Source organism: Suncus etruscus, chromosome 3, assembly GCF_024139225.1.
Source record: "Suncus etruscus isolate mSunEtr1 chromosome 3, mSunEtr1.pri.cur, whole genome shotgun sequence".
NCBI lineage: Eukaryota > Metazoa > Chordata > Mammalia > Eulipotyphla > Soricidae > Suncus > Suncus etruscus.
This window is the reverse complement of record NC_064850.1, coordinates 45161411-45180107: the sequence shown is the minus strand read 5'-3', so window position 1 is coordinate 45180107 and position 18697 is coordinate 45161411. Positions and strand designations below refer to the sequence as shown.

Below are 18697 nucleotides of genomic sequence, written 5' to 3'. Positions count from 1 at the left end.
AGCCAGGATGCCCAGCCCAGCCTCCACACAGGAGTCCTCAGAGCATCCCTGGCCAGACCCTCATCCCTTGGGGTTCCCTAGAGGAGTCCACATCTGGCAACCAGCTGCAGTTGTTCATCTCCAGCCTCCTCCATCCGCCCTGCAGCTGGGAGGGTGGCGCCCAGACAAAGCCGTGAAGTCTTTCCAAACCAACAGGCCAGGGCGCCACCCCATCTCTGGAAGCAGGCCTGAGGGCGGCCTCTGGGGTCTGAAGACCTTCCTCACTCTGCTGGCCTAAGGGCGGCCTCTGAGCCTGCAAGTGGCTTGGATTCCCCAGTCCAGCTCTGAAGGCCAGATATGCCCACAGCTGGGTGCCATTTGCTGCCCCGCCCCGGAGCTCAATAGAGTTTGCAGTTAGAGAGGTGAGGGGTGAGAGGAGCCACCCTTGGCTCCCAGGACCAGCGTGGGTACAAACCTCACTCCCATCACCAGGCTGAGTGTTGCACACGGCTCCCAGAGCTCCTGGCCTGGAAATTTCCAAAGGAAGCTCAATGCTTGGTTTCCCATTTCCGGCCCTCAGAGATGTTTTGTGGGTCGCCCAGACCTTGAGCCTCCTCTTTGCTCCCTGCTCCCTTGCTTCTCCACACCGGGGCCCAGCTTCCCACCCGGTCGGCAGTGGGAGCAGACCAGCAGGCCAGGGAGGGCCACGTGGCCAGCAGGGACGGGTGGTCCCCCTGAGCTCACACGCTTGGCACAGCCCAGACACATGAGTCTTGTGGGGCTGAGCCCTTGGCAGGGAAGGGGCCCGCCCGCCCTTCCTCCCAGGTCATTCTCTGAAACTCCCCACTCACTCAGAAAACAAAACTCTTCTGCTCCAACTGGGCTGGACCCAAGAAGAGGAGGGAGACTGGCACAGAGAGAGGCAGAGACAGAATGGAGAGAGACAGAGAAAGGGATGGAGATACAGTTATAGAGATAGAGAGAGAGACAGAGATGGGGAGAGACAGTTATAGAGACAGAGAGGCAGAGAGGGGCCTGGGGGCCACTGTGGAGGGCTCAGCAGCTCCTGTGAGGAGCTGGTGGCTTGGAGTAGAAGGCAGAAGTCTGGGGACAAGGGGTCCTGGGACTGTCCAGACACAGGCTTGCTGAGGGGCTGCTGCCTCCCGGCCAGGCGTGTGCAGGGCCTATTCCAGGGCACTGATTCCTCACACACAGAGTCAGTCAGAGGTGGGGTCGAGCTCAGCACATATGCACATGGGAATGGGAACACGGGGTTATGTGCACACACGGACTGTGTACAAGATGAGTGTGAGCACATGTGAACACACATGTGCATGCACAAACCCGTGTGTGAGCCCATGTGTGGTTGTGTTGTGTGTTACCTTTGAGCACATGTGCGTGCGTGTGGACCGTTCATGTATCACCCATCATCACTCCAAGTTCTTCCCACCCCTTCCCAGAGGCACTGGGTGGATTCCTGGCGGATCATCCCCAGGAATGAACCCCTAGCCAGAGATGTGAAGGCCAGGGGTGGGGCGCTGCCTACCCCCTGTAACTCCAGAGTAGGGGACAGGAGAGAGAGACAGAGACAGAGACAGGGAGAGACAGAGAACAGAGAGAGACAGAGACAGAGGAAGAGAGATCTTCTGGTCATGGATGCTGTCCTATGAGATCACCCCTGCCTCTCCCTCCCCCTCCCCTTCCTTTGCTCTGCCCCTCCTCTGTGCTTTTCTGCCTTCTCCCTCCACAACCTCTCCCTGCCTCTGCCTCTCTTATAACCTCCTTTTTCCTCTTCTCCTTCTCCCCTCTCTCCCTTCACCACCACCCCCAACCACCAACTTTGGCCTTACTGGGTCCAGAGCCCTGCAGAGGCTCCAGGGGCAGCAGCAGGTGATCAGAGTGAGATGAAGCCAGGGTACCCCTTTGAACCAGGGATGGTAGCCAGGGTTAGGGTAAACAGCCCAGTTGCAGGAAAGGGGGCACACAGAGAGACCCCAAAGCCAGTACCTGCTCAGCTGACAGCACTAGACTAAGTGGGATTGGGGTTGCTAGGAGGGGAAGGGAGGAGCCGGGGAGGGGAGAGAAGGGGAGAGGAAGGGAGTGGAGTGGAGGGGAGTGGAAGGAAGAGAGATGAGGGATTGGGGAGGAGAGGGAAGAAAAGATGAGGGATTGGGGAGGGGAGGGGAGTGAGTTGAGAGGTAGGGGAGAGGAGGGGAGAAGAGATGAGGGACTGGAGAGGGAAGAGGAGGGGAGAGGAGATGAGGGACTGGGGAGGGGAAGGGAGTGGAGGGGAGGGGAAATAAGATATTGAGGAGGGGAGAGGAGAGGAGGGACTGGGGAGGGAAGAGAAGGGGAGATGATTGGGGAGGGGAGAGGAGGGGAGTGAGGGACTGGGAAGGGGAGAGGTGGGGAGGGGAGATGAGAGATTGGGGAGGGGAGGAGAGAGAAGGAAGGGGAGAGGAGGGGAGATGAGAGATTGAGGAGGAGAGAGAAGGGGGAGGAGGGGAGAGGAGGGGAGGGACTGTGGAGGAGAGGGGAGGGGAGATGAGACCTGGGAAGGGGAGAGGAGGGGAGGGGAGGGGAGAGATTGGGAAGGAGAGAGGAGGGGAGAGGAAGGGATAGGAGGCGAGGGACTGAGGAGGAGAGGGGAGGGGAGGGGAGATGCAGGACTGGGAAGGGGAGAGGAGGGGAGAGGAGGGACTGGGGAGAAAAGGGGCGGCCCCGCCCGCTGCCCGCTAGGGGCGGTTCTGGGAGGCACGGCTCGAGGCGGGGCGCCTAGGAGCTGCTCGGCGGGCTGGCGGGCGTCCGGGCGCAGCGCTGGGGCCGGAGCGCAGCGGGCGAGATGCTGGGGCGCGCGGGGACCCGGGGCTGGACGGCGGCGCTGTGCTTGCTGGCGCTTCTGCGTGAGTAGCGAGGGGCCGGCCAGGGTGGAACGCGGGGCCCCGGAGCAAACTTGGGGCCGAGGGCGCAGCTCTGGGCGCGCGGGAAGGGGGTGGAAAGTTGGCACGCGAGGGGCCCAGCACTCTCGTCACTGGCTACTTTGGATCTGGTTTTGTTGATCTGTTTGGGGGCCACCCAGGGCGGTGCTCAAGAGGGGCTTACTCCTGGGATCTCCCCTGGCGAGGTTCTAGGGACCACGTGGGGGTGTTGGGGATGAAACCCTGCAAGGCAGGAGCCCTCCCCACAGGCTGTGCTATCGGTCTGGGCCCCTCACACAGGCTAATTTGGAGGTGTCCTCCCCCTCATCTTGGGGCCTCTTGGACAGTCTTCTTGGCCTACATCACTGAGCCTTCCTCATGGTCAGAGGAGCCCAAAAGCATACATCCCCTTCCCCCCGACCCCCTGTGCTACCCCACCTTCTCTGCTCCTCTAATCTTAAAGTTGTCTGGTAATGCTCCTGCCCAGTCTTTGGCCACTCTTGACTGCAGCCCCTTAGTGGGACGTTCCACTGAGGCACCTATTAGTCGGGCTGGGTCAGCCTCATTGGCAACCGGGCACCTCTTCCCAGACCTACAAGGCTGTGCCTATGCGCGGTGGGGGTGTGTGTGTGCTGGGGGCAGGTGGGCTGGGGTTCCACTCAGGGCTTGGTGATGATGGGCCCTAGACACTCTCACCAAAATCCCAGCACTTTTCCACAACGAAGCTACTTCTGCCCTGTTGATCTTGCACCTTGGGGGTGGAGGGGTGTCTTGGGTGTCTGAGAGATCTTAGGGGTTCTTGTGGAATCCTGGGGGATCTTGGAGTACATAGGTGACCTGGAGTGCCTGTTGAGAAACTGGGGTGCCAAGGAGTGCTTAGAGATGCCCTGTGGTCCCTTGTGGTCCCAGAGTCTCTGCGCCTTAAAATGCCAACTAGGGATTGGGGAGAAGGTCTGTGTTGTGATTCGACTGGGGGTTCATGGATCTGTGTTCCCATCACTCATGCCCTCAAGACTTTTTCTGTGTGAGGTGGGGGCTACAAAGCCAATCCAGAAGCCGTTTCAGGGCTAGAGACCCCCACTGACCCTCTGGAATCTGCCCAGCCTGCCCCAGCCTACCCCCACCCCCCTACATTCCTCCTCTTCCTCTGGGTCCTTCAGGCCCCACTGTCCCACGCCCATATCCTGTCTGGGCCCACATATCCGAGGGAGAAAAGAAAATGAAAAGGATTTTATCGGATCCTTTCCCGGGGCCCCACCCTTTGAAGCGCAGTGAGGGCACCTCTGCCCAGACCTTCTCAGGGCTCCCCTCAAGGCCCCGTGGCTGGGCAGTGCCTGGCACTGATGAAGTGGTATCTCTTGGCCCTTCCTCCTAGCCAGTGCTCCCTCCACCAGGCTGTGCTAATCAGCAGATAAAATTGCAGGAAAACAGAAGTTCCCTCTTACGTGCTGTGGTATGGGGCCAGAGGATGGAGCTGGGAGGGTTAAGGTTTGAGAACGGCTGTGCCAAGAGCCTGCCCCATCTCAGTTATGTCTGTCTGGGGGGGTTCTTTTGGGGGCTTTGGCCCTACAATCAGAAACCTCCGTTTCCTGAAGCTCTCCCGAAGCCCTCAGCATGGGACCACCTCCTTAAGGAGAAGTGAATCTGCTGCTCCATGGATTGGGGGAGCCCTGGGCCTCTTTAGGGCGTCCTCAGTCTTGAAGAAAAGCTGAGCAGCCAGTACCGGGTGTGGGTGGCCATGCACAGTCTGGGAGAGTCAGGGGGAGCCAGCGGAGAGCTGCGGCCAAGGCGGGAAACGGGCCGAGGGACCAAGTCCTGGGTGTGGACTAGGATCAGATGCAAATGCAGCCAGCCCTGGTGGAGACAGAGTGGGCCCTGCGCTGGGGTGCAACCATGGGAAAGGGGTGGGAGGGAGTAGAATGTGGGGTCCCTGAGAGCCAGGGAGACAATGCAGTGCCCAAGCACTCCGAGATCTCCACTCCGAGTCTCTGGAGCAGTGGCCAGACTTACAGTGCAGGCACTCCTAAAAGATCGGGCTCCTCTTTCCTGGTCCTCCTTGGTCTCCAGGACCTTTGACTTTCCTAGGCTTTCTGGTTTGCTCAGGCCGGGGTAAGACTCTGTAGTAATGGGGGCTCAGGGAAGGTTATACCCCTAAAGAATGGGGGTTCAGGGAGGGTACAGCACCAACCAGGAGCCTGTGTTCTCAGTACTTTCTCTCTCCCCCTTCTTCCCCATGGCTGTGGATATGAGAATCCCCTGAACCTGTGCCCCGCCAGGCCCTGAGCCTGGCGTAATTGAGATGGGCTGGGCTGGCTTCCTCACTGCCTCTTCCTGCAGAGGTGGTAGTGGGTGCCTGTTGCCTGCCCTCCTAGGTGGGGCTTCTCCATGCAGGATCCTGCTCTTTGCAGGGATAGGGGGTGGAGGGTCCTGTTCCTGCAGCAACAGCTTTGTGGTGGCTGTGCATAAACCAGCGTTCAGACCCAGGGCTCAAGGGCAGGTGCTGTGCTGAGTGTCCCCAAGCATGACTGGCCTGTCTCAACAGCTTCCAGGGGCGCCGAGATCAATCCCACCATGCCCGTGGCCAATGGGTCTTCTCTCCTGGAGGCATCTCCCACAGTACTGGTGCCAGAGCTGAAGTCCAGGCCCACAACCCTTTCTCCAACCAGCACTCCTGGGAGCACCAGCCTGCAGCCTGCTGTGGAGGACAGCAAAGGCACCACAGCTGCTCTCCCAGGTACAGGCATCCCGAACTGCTAGCTGGGCACTTCCCGCTCTCATGGGGATGACCCGGGAGTGGTGCCTTGTATGCGAGGGGGAGAAAGCTGATCACCAACTTGGAACTGAGAGGGGCTCAGACTCGGGGTCACCTAGACCCCTCTTAGCCCTTTCCAGACCCTCTCCTTGCTCTTCCCAGCCCCCTCTCTGTTCCTCCTAGGACACCCCTCTGGAGGGGGAGCAGGGTGAGGGGTGTCTAAGCTGCTCTGGGTTTCCAGGCACCTTTTGAAGTCATGCCCACACCTGAGGTTGTGAGTGCGTTCCTGAGTGTTAGCGCACATGTCAACCTGTTCCGGGTTGCCCCTCTGGCATATAGTATGTGGGCATGCACAGGGGCCTGTGCAGTTACAGATGATATGTGCGTGCCTGTGTGCTGCTGTATTGCAGTGTCAGGTTAGTGTGCTTGTACATGCGAGTGCATGTTACCTTTTGCACATGCATATGTAAGTGCTCGTGCATAAATATGAGTGTATGCATAGGCGTGAATGTGTGTATGAGTGTTCTGTTGCATGCATGTGAATGTGTACGCATGTGTGCATTACGTGTTTGAGTGCTATGCATTTGTACACGTGTGAGTATTTGCATGTGTATAGTATGTTTTGCGTGTGTGTGCATGTGTGAGTATGTGCAATTGTGTACACGGATGTGCATTGTGTGAGAGTGGATTTTGGATGTGCATCGTACGTGTGTACATGTGTACCTACTATATGTGTGTGAACATGTCTGTGTGCATGTACCTGATACATGGGAGTGTTGACACGTGCAGTGGTTTGCATGAACATCATAGATTGTGAATGCGTGAGATGTATGCCTGCTGCACTATGACAGTGTGCCGTGTGTGCCTGTACATGTGTGTCATTGTTACTGTAGCATGTAGGTGTGTCTGCACCTGTGTGGCATATGCACCTTTGTCTGATCGCCCTCAGAGCCTGCAGCCAACATCACTGCGGCCACCATGACCACTTCTACTCCTGGCAATGGGACAACTTTCCCTGCTGGGACCCCAGCCACTACCACACTCTCTCCCACCACACATGAGTCTGCAGCCCCAGAGACGAGCCCAACATCCAGCACAGCCCCCACTGATACCATGGTGCCCTCTGAAAATAGCACAAGCCCTGAGACACCCTCGCTGGAGACCCCAACGTCACCATCTCCTGCCACAAACATTATCCAGGTGGGTTGTAAATTATCTTCGCTGTTAAATCCTTTGTTGGGTATTTGTGAATCCAAGAACAGTCCCCAGAATGAGAAATTACTTCCCATCCCCTTGTCCCCTTTCGGGGGGGGGGGGAGACCTTGGTAATATTTATCCGCAGCAAATAATAATCCACACAGACAAGAAGGATAGGGTGTAAAAGATTGGGCAAAGAGAGCGAGAGAAGCCTCTTGCAGCCTGCAGCTTTCGCAAAAGGACCCTTCTCCCCTGCCCATCAAGCTATTTATTGCCAACTCCACAGCGCCCCCACCTGGAAGGGCTAGGTGGGGCAATAGTCACAGAACAATCCTAAGGAGATACTTTTATATACAACAATTCCAAGAATAATCTTATGGAAACTTTTTCATATACTACAGTGGGTAAGTGGTCAGGATGGTGCCTGGTCTCTGCCAGAACTGTCCACACCTCCCTGCAGTCCGCTGGATATGAAGCCTTGGTGCTGGTCTTGGTACAGGGGTCCTGCTGACCCCTCTGCTCTGCTGCTACTGAGAGCCCTCCACCTCCCTGTGCACTGTCTCTCTTGCATAGTTCACACTCGGCTTCCACCCCTCCTGCTGCACTGGCTCCTGTGTTGCCTTGGACTGGAGCAGTTGGATGGGCACTGGAGCCCTGAAGCTGCCCACAGTCCTATTGGGAGGCAGGGTATAGGGGGCGAGTTGGGGCAGGGGTGAGTTGGGGGCAAGGTAGATGGCAGGGTGGGGGCAGTGTAGGATGTGGGGGGAATGGAGGGAGGTTATGAGTGGAGTGTGGGCATCAGGTACCGGGTGGGACCACCTGGTCTACTCATCCCCCCGCCCCCTGGCATTGAGGTTTGGGTGTGGGTCAAGCCCTGGGTGAAATGGGACTAGCCTCAGGCCTGGTGTGGGGCCCTGTGGGTCACCTGAATGCAAGACACTGGGACATGCTGATACCTGTGTGAGTTGGGGTGGGGTATGTCTGTAATACAAACCCATGACAGCCAGCGGTCAGGGCTGCCGCAGCGGGGGAGTGGGGGGCCTCAGTGTGTGTGGGAGCTCCTTTCCTGTAGGGTGCCATGATTAAGCATGTCTGTCCCAGCAGGGAGAGATCAAATGTTCATCTGTGAAGGAAGTGAGAGTGAGCCAGAGCATCTGCCTGCGGCTGAACCAGACCTCCAGTTGTGTAAGACCTGCCCCTGCACACCCCTGTGCCCTACACTACCCCACTGTGCCCCACTGCACTCCACTCACACCTGCTGCTCCAGGGCTGAGACCTGGTCATTGTCCCTCTGGGGCAGAATGTGGTTTTTTGGAACCCCTGAGTCCTCCCAATTCCCTGCCCCAAAGTGCTCTGCTTACCTGGGTCAGGACAGAACCTGGGGTAAACCTCTCTGGGGTCTTGTCCCCTTCCACCTGCTGTAAATCTTGAATTTGGGGTTAATGACACTATGGGAGAAGGGTATAGAACCTCTACTCAGGGCCTTATTGGCTGACTGAGTGCCAGGACCCTTGTGAGGGGAACAGGAGGAGGCACATCCATTTGGAGTGGATGGGAAAGGCCTCCATCTACTGCTTGGTCCCTCTTGCTGTGTGTTCTGCAGCTCCCAGAGCCTCTGTAATGGCCCTGAGGGGTCCCATGATGGAGGGTCTGGCCACCCAGGGGTAAACACAGACGGTCTCCCTGTCACTTCCAGTCACTTCCAGAGTTCTGCAGTCGGGAGTCAGTGGCCCCTCACTCCCTTGCCTGTGGAGTTTGTGTTTCTGAGGATTCAGGAAGGGGAAGGTTAGCAGCTCTGGATCAGACCCAAGACCTGTGTATGGCCTGTGGCTCCTTGCCAGGTGCCCTTCCTCATACCCCAGGCTAAGAACCCAATTGAATCTTTCTGCTCCATCCTGATGGTCCTGTACACCTGTGAGGCATGTCAAGAGTGTCAGCAGGTCAGAGGTCTGGGACTAGCTCAGCTGCTGAGCATCAGGGGCCAGAGTGGCCAGCTTCCCCCTGGGCCTTACTGGTCCACGCACCATGCTCCGGTGCACATACACATGTACACAGACTAAGACATACATGCCTGTCTGAACCTATGTCACACACATGAGGGATGCCAGAATATCCCAGCATCTAGGCACCCTGGAGCAGAGCCCTCATTCCTCAGGAGCCTTGCAGATGCTGCTGAGATAGATACATTGGATGTCCACAGCTCTATTTTTCAGAAGGTTCCAGAACATGACATTGATGGATTTCTCCAGGCTATTCCCTTCGTTCAGCCAAAATCCTAAGGGTGGCTGAGCACCCGGCATGAGAAAATGACCCCTAGCCATGAAAGCCGGTGGGCTAAGGGGTGTGTGTGAGTCTGTGCATCCTGCTGAGCCCCTTAGCTGCATAGCTGTAGCTATACTCAGCCTCCCACCTGCCTGCAACCACCATCTTCTTCATCTGGGACCTTTACCCACCAATATTGCCTCGGGCTGGGTTCTTGTCCTGCTCAGGGCTAAGCAACAGTCCCCATTCCTCTGTCTACACTCATTGGAAGTTGGTGACTGGATTGCATGCCTGTAGTTGTCTCGTGGCCCTGCCCCAATGCACTAAGCCTCGGTGACAGCATCTTTCCAGAATTGCCATGACCTGGAGAGATGGGACTGGAGCAGCAAGCATCTTTGGGTTTGGGGAAAGCATAGCAGGGTGGGCATTGGTTTTGCACATGCTGACCTGACTTTACTCCCTGGCAGCCCATAACCATAGGGCTCCCAGGATTGATTTCTGAGTTCAGAGCCAGGAGTCAGATCTGAGCAATGCCGGGAACCTTTGGGCGGGTACTGACTGATGTTTTGGAGGATGGGGACTAGGACTGGGATCCTGGGACTTAGCAGGAACACCCTTTTTAGTGTCATACATCATCAACTCTGGGAGGGACCCTTGCCAAGCACGGCAAGTGCTTCCTGCTCACATCCGGGGCTAAGCCAAGTCCTTGGACCCTGCCCCCCGCCATGGCTGCTGTTCCAGTGAGCGCTGGACTGGCCTCATATCCAACCGGTCACTTCCGCTGACCTCAGCTTCCTGACACTCTGGGCTTTGTTCAGATGCACCTGGTCCCTTCAGCCTGTGGGCTCTGGTGGTGCCGGCTACAGCCTTGACCTTTGGCCAGCACTGGGCAGTGGGGTCAGCAACCTGTCTTGGATTTATGTCTTATGTCCTGTTGTGCCTCTGGAATCTGCCCCACCCCCCGGATTTGGCCATCAGAGAGAGGGGCTGGATACAACATGATTGTGCCAGGAGGGTGCCCACTGGGACTTCTTAGCCTCCCACACAGCTGCAGCACAAGCAAATATATGCCCATAAGGAACACTTGGCACACACACATGAACACATGACAGACACATGCCCACAAGGGACACATACATGTACATTGTGGCATATGCTCACAAAGACACACATGAACGCATGTCATATGAGTGCCCAAAGGGATGCATGGCATGTGACCACATGACACATGTGTGCCACAAGACACTGGTGTATGCGTGATACAATATACACAACACATGCATATCTACAAGGACATATCTAATAATACACATGGTGCCTACAAGACACCAAGGTACATATGACACACAATATACACATGTAATGCATGCATACCCACAAGGGGCAAATGGCATGAATACATGAACATACGATAAATGTATGCCCACAAGATATGAAGGTACATGTGATATGTTGTATTAAATATTAATTATAAAGTCCTAGTGATGCATGGAGTGGATGGATGGATGGGCCCTTTCTCGGCCCAGCCCAGCGCCTGCAGCCCCTATCGCCTGACAGGTCTGTAGGTATCAGGGTAACGGCGAATAAAATGACCGACAGCATTCAGATTTCAGGAGACATCCAGCTTTATTTACAAGGCCCTAACCACCATGTGCATATTTCACATGGCTTCTAAGCTAAACAGCCTCTGCATCCATGATCTCTCTTTACCTCCTGCTTCTCTCTTCCTGCTGCTTTTCTTTCACCCCTCCCCGAGGCCACTTCAATTACCAACCGCAGCCCCTTCCAGATGTGGGAGGGTCTCACTATTCAGGTAAGATAGGCAGGAAGTTGGGGAAAGGGTAACAGTGATACACATTTGCATGCTCACAAAGGACACATGCACACGAATGACACTGTGAACTGCACTTATGTGGGCAAAATACATGTTTAATAAATGTGCAATGGGCACACTCAAGTGGCACATGCCACTGTGCTTTGGCCCAGCACACTCATATGTGTCATATACAGGGTCCACGTGTGGCACAAGTGTGATACCACAAGTGCATGGTTGCCTGGCACACATGTTCCAATGATGCCTGTGTCGTATGACATGTGTGCAGGACAAATACATAAGTCTTGGGTTGACAATTCACCAGCACAGCAACCTTTGGTCAATGGGCACAGGGTTGTGACCTCATGCTTAGGGTAAGGTGTGTAGGTTCCTCTGCCACAGCTCTGGATGAGGGTATGGCTAGGACAAGTGTGGGGGGCTGGACAGCAGGGCCTAAGAAGGGGGTGGTCTGTGGCCCATGGCCTCATGATCCAGCTCAGCAAATAACCTTTCTCACTGAGCTTCCCATAGACACTGGCCTCCATCTGTGGCTTCTCCTGACTCTAGGTCAGGCACTTCATCCCAGATGGCCCAGGGACCTTTCTCAGCACTGAGTCCAGGCATGGCAGGAATCCGAGACAAGGCCACCTGGACCCTGTGTATAGGGGGACCAGTGGTGCTTTCCTGCCTGTCTGGGGGGAGGGAGGACCCTGATCCTGAGGATCTGGCAAAGCTGCTCACTGTGCACAGAAGCCTTGGGGTGAGAGGGCTACAGGGAGAAGGCCCCTGGGAGCATTTCCTCTGCCACATGCCACAACCTCACGTGTACCTGTGAAGAGCCTGATCTTGCAGTGAGGGATGGGTAGATGTGTAGACCCAAGTCAGGACAGGACATGGCTCTCCATCCGCTGCCATCACCCACAGTCTCTGATCTGTGTCCCTAATTTGCTAGTCTTGAGCACACCCAGTGTCTAGGTTGCCTTAGCCAACAGCTGGTGTTCACCAGCACCCCGATACCCCCAATCCCTTATGCCCCCATTGCCTATCTGCTTCTGGACAATCCTGCTGTTTCTTTCCAGTAAGATGAAGGCCCCATTCAGCATCAGAGAGAACAGGGCCTTCCAGGGGTTGGGGATCCCCAGCCCGAGCCTCGCTATGTGTGATCTGTCCACAGGAGGAATTGTGTGTCTGTCTGTTCACAGGAGGACTTTCTGAGGGACAATGGTGAGGCACTAGCCCGTGTGCTGTGTGCTGGGGAGCCTGAGGCTGGGCCCTGCTCCTGGCGACTGGCCCAGTCTGAGGTCGCCCCCCACTGCCTGCTTCTGCTTATGGCCAACCTGACAGGTGAGGGCTGGGGTCAGTGCGGGGCCTCTGAAGGACACCTGCATCCAGACGGACCTGGCCATCAGTGCCTTGTCCAATCCTGTCACATCTTCATTCCAGAACTTTCCAGCAAGCTCCAGTTCCTGAGACAGCATCAGTCTGAGCTGAGGAAGGTGAGTTCCCTGGGAAGGTGGGTGGGGTCCCACAACTCCGAGGCCACGGCTCTCCTATGCATGGGGTCAGGGTGTCTGAGCGCTGTCAGGGGTCCTTGCAGCTGGGGATCCACGAGCTCTCTGAGGAGGATGTGGCAAGACACCAGAGCTACTCCCGCAAGACGCTCATCGCCCTGGTCACCGCCGGGCTGCTGCTGGCCGTGTTGGGCATCGCTGGCTACTTCCTGATGAACCGGCGCAGCTGGAGCCCTGCTGGGGAGCGGCTGGTCAGTGGTGGGACCCACTGGGTGGATGGCAAGGGAAGAGAAGGGTGGAGGAAGCCGGCCCCATGCTAAAGCTCCCACACCCAACACTGAGCCCCTCCCACATGCCTCTGGGTCCCTTAGCACCCCTCCCTATACTCGGCTGCTCTGAGCTGTGGCAGGTGATCTCTGTGCTCTCCCCAGGAGCTGACCCAGCAGCCTGTGGGACCTCCGCCTGCCAGATAACGCCCCTTTCCTGACGCTCCGTCTAGGGTGAAGACCCCTACTTCAGCGAGAATGGGGGTGGCCCCAGAGCCTCCCCCGAGAGGCAGCCCAAGGCTGCCACCAGCCATGGGGCTCAAGAAAACGGCCGGGCCGCCCCCAGAAATGGTCACTCGGCGCCACACGCAGTGGCCGACACGGAACTGTGACAGGGCCCTGTTGGCCCGACCCTGGTCCCCCACACCTGACCCCATGCCTGACCTGCCTCACCTTCACGGTGAACAGTCCCAGACTCTGGTTCTGCTGGGGGGTCCCTTACTTCCTCCTTAACCTCAAGGTGACCAGCCTCAGGCCCTGGATCTGCTGGGGGCTCCCTGCTGCCCCATGTTCTTTCTGAGGGCGACGGTGGGCTTTCTGAGCTGGAGGAGGGGCAGCGGTGTGGAGGGAATGACTGAGGCCCTGTTGCCCCTGAACTCTACATCAACGTCTACTCCTTGAAGGGTGCTACACCCCTGCAGTCAGGACCCAAGTGTCCTCACACCTGTCACTGCCTTCTGACCTCTCCTGCATCCCCTCTCTGGGATGTAGAGCCCCATGAGTCTGGGCTCTCCCTATGTTGGCCAGGGTGGGTACAGGGATATCTGTACCCCCCCCAGACCCTGCGCAGCACACCAATCCCCATCCTGACTCCTGGACTGAGTCAGTGCTCAGACCAGTAGATTCCACTTGCCCTGGCCACCTACCCCAGGACACCACAGTGCCTCCAGAGTTGGCTTGTCCTGTTCCAATGACTGTTGGAAATTAGAACTTTCCAGACACAGGGCGATGGGGGATGTGTGTGAATAAAGAGCAGCGTGTAAGTGCTGTAGTTCATGTTTGAGACTCCACTCCTTTGTCAGATCAACCTGGTCAGGTGCTGTAGGGCTCCCCATCAGCCCACCCGCCCATCTGTGACATGGGGCATTTGTCTTGGGACCTCTCATTTCCTAAAGGGGAAAACAGGGACCAGGGCAGAGGGGGTGGCAGGAGAAGGCTGGAGGGTAGGGCCAGGCTGAGCTTCCAGCAGCCTAGCACCCAGGGACACAAAACCCAATTCCATGGGGTATCACAACTGAGGGGGCAGCTGCACCTGACCCCTCACCCCAACATCACATCTGATGTCCCCCTGACCTGTCACCCCCTAGTCACACAAATAGCAGCAGGAAGAAGAGGAGCTAATTTCTCGGTCACCTGGCTGTTTCCCCCTGCAGCCCTGGTGGGATTGAATGTGCATATATATGTGTCTGAGTACAGAAACGTGTTGTGGTAGGTGAATATGCGTGTGCACAAGAAATACAAGTCCGTAGCATATACACACAAGAAATGTGTGATGTACACTCAAGTTGTACACATGATTGGTAGGTATATGACCCTGTGTGTATGTATGTGGTGGGGTGGATCTGTGTGGATTATTATTTGCTGCGGATAAATATTACCAAGGTCTTCCCCCGAAAGGGAACAAGGGAATGGGAAGTAATTTCTCATTCTGGGGACTGTTCTTGGATTCACAAATACCCAGCAAAGTTAACAGCGAAGATACCTTACAAGGGCGGCACACATATGCCCATGCCTGCATGAGCACATGCTATTTCATGTGTATCCACAGCACAAAGATGTTGCCTGCTTGTGTTCATGAGCTAATGCATGTATGTAATCAAATGCTATCTGTGTGCCCATGTGCATGAGTGATGCTGTGTTTCATGTGTCTGTATGTCTGCATCAGTATATGCTGTCTTATGTGTATCTGCATGAGCAGATACTGTGTTTAATGTGTCTGCATAAGTGATGCTGTCCCGTGTGTGTGCATGAGCAGATGCTGTGTCCTGTGTGCACGAGAGATGCTGTATCCCATATGTCTACATAAGCAGATGCTATGTCCATGTGCCTGTGTGTTTGCATAAGTGATGCTGTGGCTGTGGTCTTGGATGTTTGATCTGCACACTATCCTGGACTATTCCTAGAAAAATCCCATCCAAGCAGAGCTGAGTGCAGCTCGGGCTCCCCCTGCAGGCCGGCTGCTTTGTGCTGTCCCTCCATCCATAATAGTTCTGCAACCCAGGCTCTTGTGCCCAGCACCTACAGCTCTGTGATCCTAGGCTCTGTTCCCTGTGCCCCATCTGCTCTGTCCCTCTGCACTCTGTCTGCTCTGTAACTACAGGCTTTGCCAAGTTCACTAGGTGACTGGCTTCTATGTCCAAGTCTGTCTCACGTCCAGGTCCCTTCTATCTATAATCCCTGCTGGCCTGGGCCAGGCTGACATCTCCCTGAGATTCCTGAGACAGAAGGTCCAACATTTGTTTGTTTGTTTGGTTTAATTTTTTTTTTTTTTTGGTTTTTGGGCCACACCCTGTGACGCTCAGGGGTTACTCCTGGCTATGCGCTCAGAAGTTCCTCCCGGCTTCTTGGGGGACCATATGGGTCCGTCCTAGGCTAGCGCAGGCAAGGCAGGCACCTTACCTCCAGCGCCACCGCCCGGCCCCCTGTTTGGTTTAATTTTGGGGAATGGGTCACACCCAGTGGTGCTCAGGAATCATGCCTGCCAGTGATTGGGAGGACTATAAGGGATACTGGGAATCAAACCTGGAGAGGTGGCACGAAAAGCAAGCGCCCTAGGCTCTGCATTTCTTTTATTTTCTTTACTTTTTCTTTTTTCTTTAGGCTCTGCATTTCATTTTATTCTTTTTTTCTTTCATTGGGGAAGGGAGTCAGACACACCTAGCAATGCTCAGAGGTTGCTCCTGCGCCCAGGAACCACTGGGGTAGTGCTCTGGGAACCATATGGGACTTCCAAAACAGAACCTGCCTTGGCCAAGTGCAAGGTGACTAGAGCTGTTCTGTTGCTCACTCCCATCTGGTAGCAGGTTTCTTGGGCAGCTGTGCGTGATGTCCCTTAAACAGAGATGGATGATGGAAAGGGCGGGGGAAGGTTGGGCTGCCATGACGATTTTTTGGAACTTGTTTTGGAATAAATTCCCTTTTGACACATTATCAATGATTCGCAGATGGACTTTAGGGACCCTCCTGCCTGGTGAGAGGGAGAAGGTGAAGGAGAGGGTGGACGTTGGTATCTTGCTGCCGGACAGCGAGCTCCTGGGCATAATCGGAGCCCTTGCTAGGCTAGTAAGTTTGGAAACGAGAGGCAGACCCGCAGGGGGCCTCACCAATCACCCCGACAGCAGGCCACAGCCACCGAGTACTCCCAAGGCCCCCTTCACTCTCTTCTCATCCCGGGGTCCACCCCGCAGGCGCAGAGACGGTGCCCGAGCCCAGGACCCTTGCAAGAGGTTCGAGACTTGGGACCGATGGTGGCACGGATTGCGCGTGCGCGGAGGCGGAACGGAGTGCGCTCGGGGGGTGTGGCCAGCAGTAAGGGCGAGGGGAGGGGATAGATAAGAGGAAGCGTGTTCTGAGGCGGGGCGTGTCCGGGGCGGGGCGTGATGGGGGCGTGGCCAGGCGATGCGGGGAGGGTATATAGGGAGTAGGCAAATGAGGGGGCGTGGCTGGCTTGCGCACTGCCGAGGTTATATAAGAAGGAGCGTAGAAGGGGCGGGGCGTGCTCAGGGTCGGAGCACGTGGGGGCGGGGCATATAAGAGGGAGTGTTCAGGGCGTACCCGAGGCGTGTCCGGGGGCGGAGCATGGCATGGATGGGCGTGGTCTAGGTGCCAGAGGCGGGGCGGGCGCCGCGCACCTATGGGCGGGGCTCTGTGTATCTTGGGGCGCGGGGTCCGACTGCGCATGTCTGGGGGGGTTACTCCGCGCACTGCTGCGGGGGGGCGGGCGGTGTAGGCGAGCCTAGGCGCATCTGGGGCGGCGTCGGTGCATCTCCTGGGTGGGCCTCTCGCGCACCTCGGGATCTCCCCGGAGCAGCGAGGTAAGTGGGACCTGCCCGGCTCTAACGGGGGTCCTTCGTGCAGGCAGGACCCTCACCCTTTGGCTGTCCCCCCCGCGTCACTCCACTGGGCCGGGGTGATCTTGGACATCGGGGGTGGGGGGCTCCTACCTGCTCCCCGCCGGGCACCTGCACAGTGGGTGTGGTGCCCTGAGCTCTGCTGCAGAGGGTGGCAGCGGCCTCGGAGACAGGTAGACACGAGGGGGAGGGGGTCTGTCAACCTGACCCAGAAGAAACGATAGCAGGAATCTGGGGGAAATCTGGGGGCTTCTTTCCCTGCAGAGATGTGAGGGGGAGGCTCAGCGTCAGAGGCGATGGCTGCTGCGGGGGCAGGCGGGTGGGATGGGACACTCGCCTTTTGCCCAAATTGTAGTGTCAGGCAGGGCATGAGGGGCCTGACCCATGCTTTGGGTCAATCTTCTCGCTTTCTTGCATGCATCATCCTGCAGAAGGTGGGCCTCCCCCCACACCACCCCCGTGCTGATATGCCTGTTCGCTGCCCTTCCAGCTCTTCTGCTCTGCTGGAGGGATGGCCAGGCCCCAGATCAGCAGACAGCAAGCAGCATCCTGGTGGCCCCAGCAGCCAAGTGGTGCCTGTGAACCCCGAGGACCATCAGCAGAGATGGGTTCTGGTGGAGACGTGCCTGCGAGTGGTAGGGGGGCAGCATAGAGGCAAGTGTGTGTGTCCTGGGTGGAAAGAAGGGGGTTGGGGGTAGGGGGCAGCAGGGACAGGGGCTGGCGCTGTGTTGGCATTGCTCGAAAGAGGGTCCTCTCCGCCCTGACCTGGCGCTGTGCCCCTCGCTCTCTGGCGCTGCGGATTGGTGCCACTGTTACATAACGCTTATGTAACTCTGGGCAGCCACCCCCCACGCGGGTCACCCCGACTGCGAGTCACGTGGGATGCATTTTGGGGGGAGCTTGTAGGCAAGCTGGACACCCTGACAGGCTTTGGAATGTCTTGGATAGGTGGCAGGTGGATTGGGGCTGATGCAGTTGTTCCCCACCCCCTATGTGGTTGGTGTGGCTGGAGGTCGGGGGCAGAGCAGGAAGGACAGAGGATGCTTCCAGAAGTCAGGGAGGGCAGGTTGCTGGGCAGATGCCCACAGGGACTCTCAGGGTGAGGCTCCTGCTGGGCTGTCCCTGGTTGCTGGGCAACTGGAGCAGTGATGAGAGTCAGCCCCCAGGCAGGAGAGAACTGGGGTCCCAGCTATGTCAGCAACTGGGCAGGGCTGAGGGAGAGACGAGGGCTTTCTGGCGTTTGAGGGACTGAGAGGGATGGGAATGGGGGTCTGTGTGGGATGTCAGAGGGTTCTGGTGGAAGTCCTGAGGTTTGCTGGGATGGGGAGACTTTAGGATGTGGAATGAATATGCATAGTCCGGGCCTTGGTGTGAAGTGGGGCCAGAAGGGCTGAGCCCTTCTGGCCCTGGTATCTCTTGGGCCCGTGGCTGGTGGAAGTGGCCATGACCTGCAGCACACAGAGGAGCCAAGAATGAGCTCTGTGCATGGAGCACCTCTGCTGGCCTGACTGGCCCCACCAGGACCCGTACCAGGGCACCAACTTGACTGTTTGCTGTCCTGATAACTGGGTTGGATGCACTGATGGACTTAGCAGTGGGCATATATCTCCTAGGTACATGTTGTCTACTGAGTAAACATACTCTCCTGGGCACAGGCACTCTCCTGGGTGTACACACGCTCCTGGGTACACACATTCCCCAGGTACACCCACCCTCCTGGGTATACACTCTCCCAGGTGCATGTACTTTCTGGTACATGCACTCTTCTGGGTACACGAGCTTTCCTGAGTACATGCATTCTCCTGGGTACACATACTCTCCGATATATACACTCTCCCAGGCACACTTCTCCTGGGTACACCACTCTCC

General features: G+C 56.9%; 1 protein-coding gene across 1 annotated transcript; it reads left to right on the top strand.

Annotated features, from left to right (window-relative positions):
• Positions 1 to 2816: 2816 nt before the first annotated feature.
• On the top strand, positions 2817 to 13749 carry CD34 (CD34 molecule). Its single transcript, XM_049770759.1, has 12 exons — positions 2817 to 2882; positions 5440 to 5631; positions 6599 to 6849; positions 7420 to 7533; positions 7951 to 8031; positions 8688 to 8786; positions 9732 to 9848; positions 9946 to 10005; positions 12124 to 12265; positions 12365 to 12417; positions 12519 to 12683; positions 12932 to 13749. The coding sequence occupies exons 1-12, from the start codon at positions 2822 to 2824 to the stop codon at positions 13088 to 13090; spliced, it is 1494 nt and encodes a 497-aa protein (XP_049626716.1). The 5' UTR covers positions 2817 to 2821; the 3' UTR covers positions 13091 to 13749.
• The last annotated feature ends 4948 nt before the right edge of the window (positions 13750 to 18697 follow it).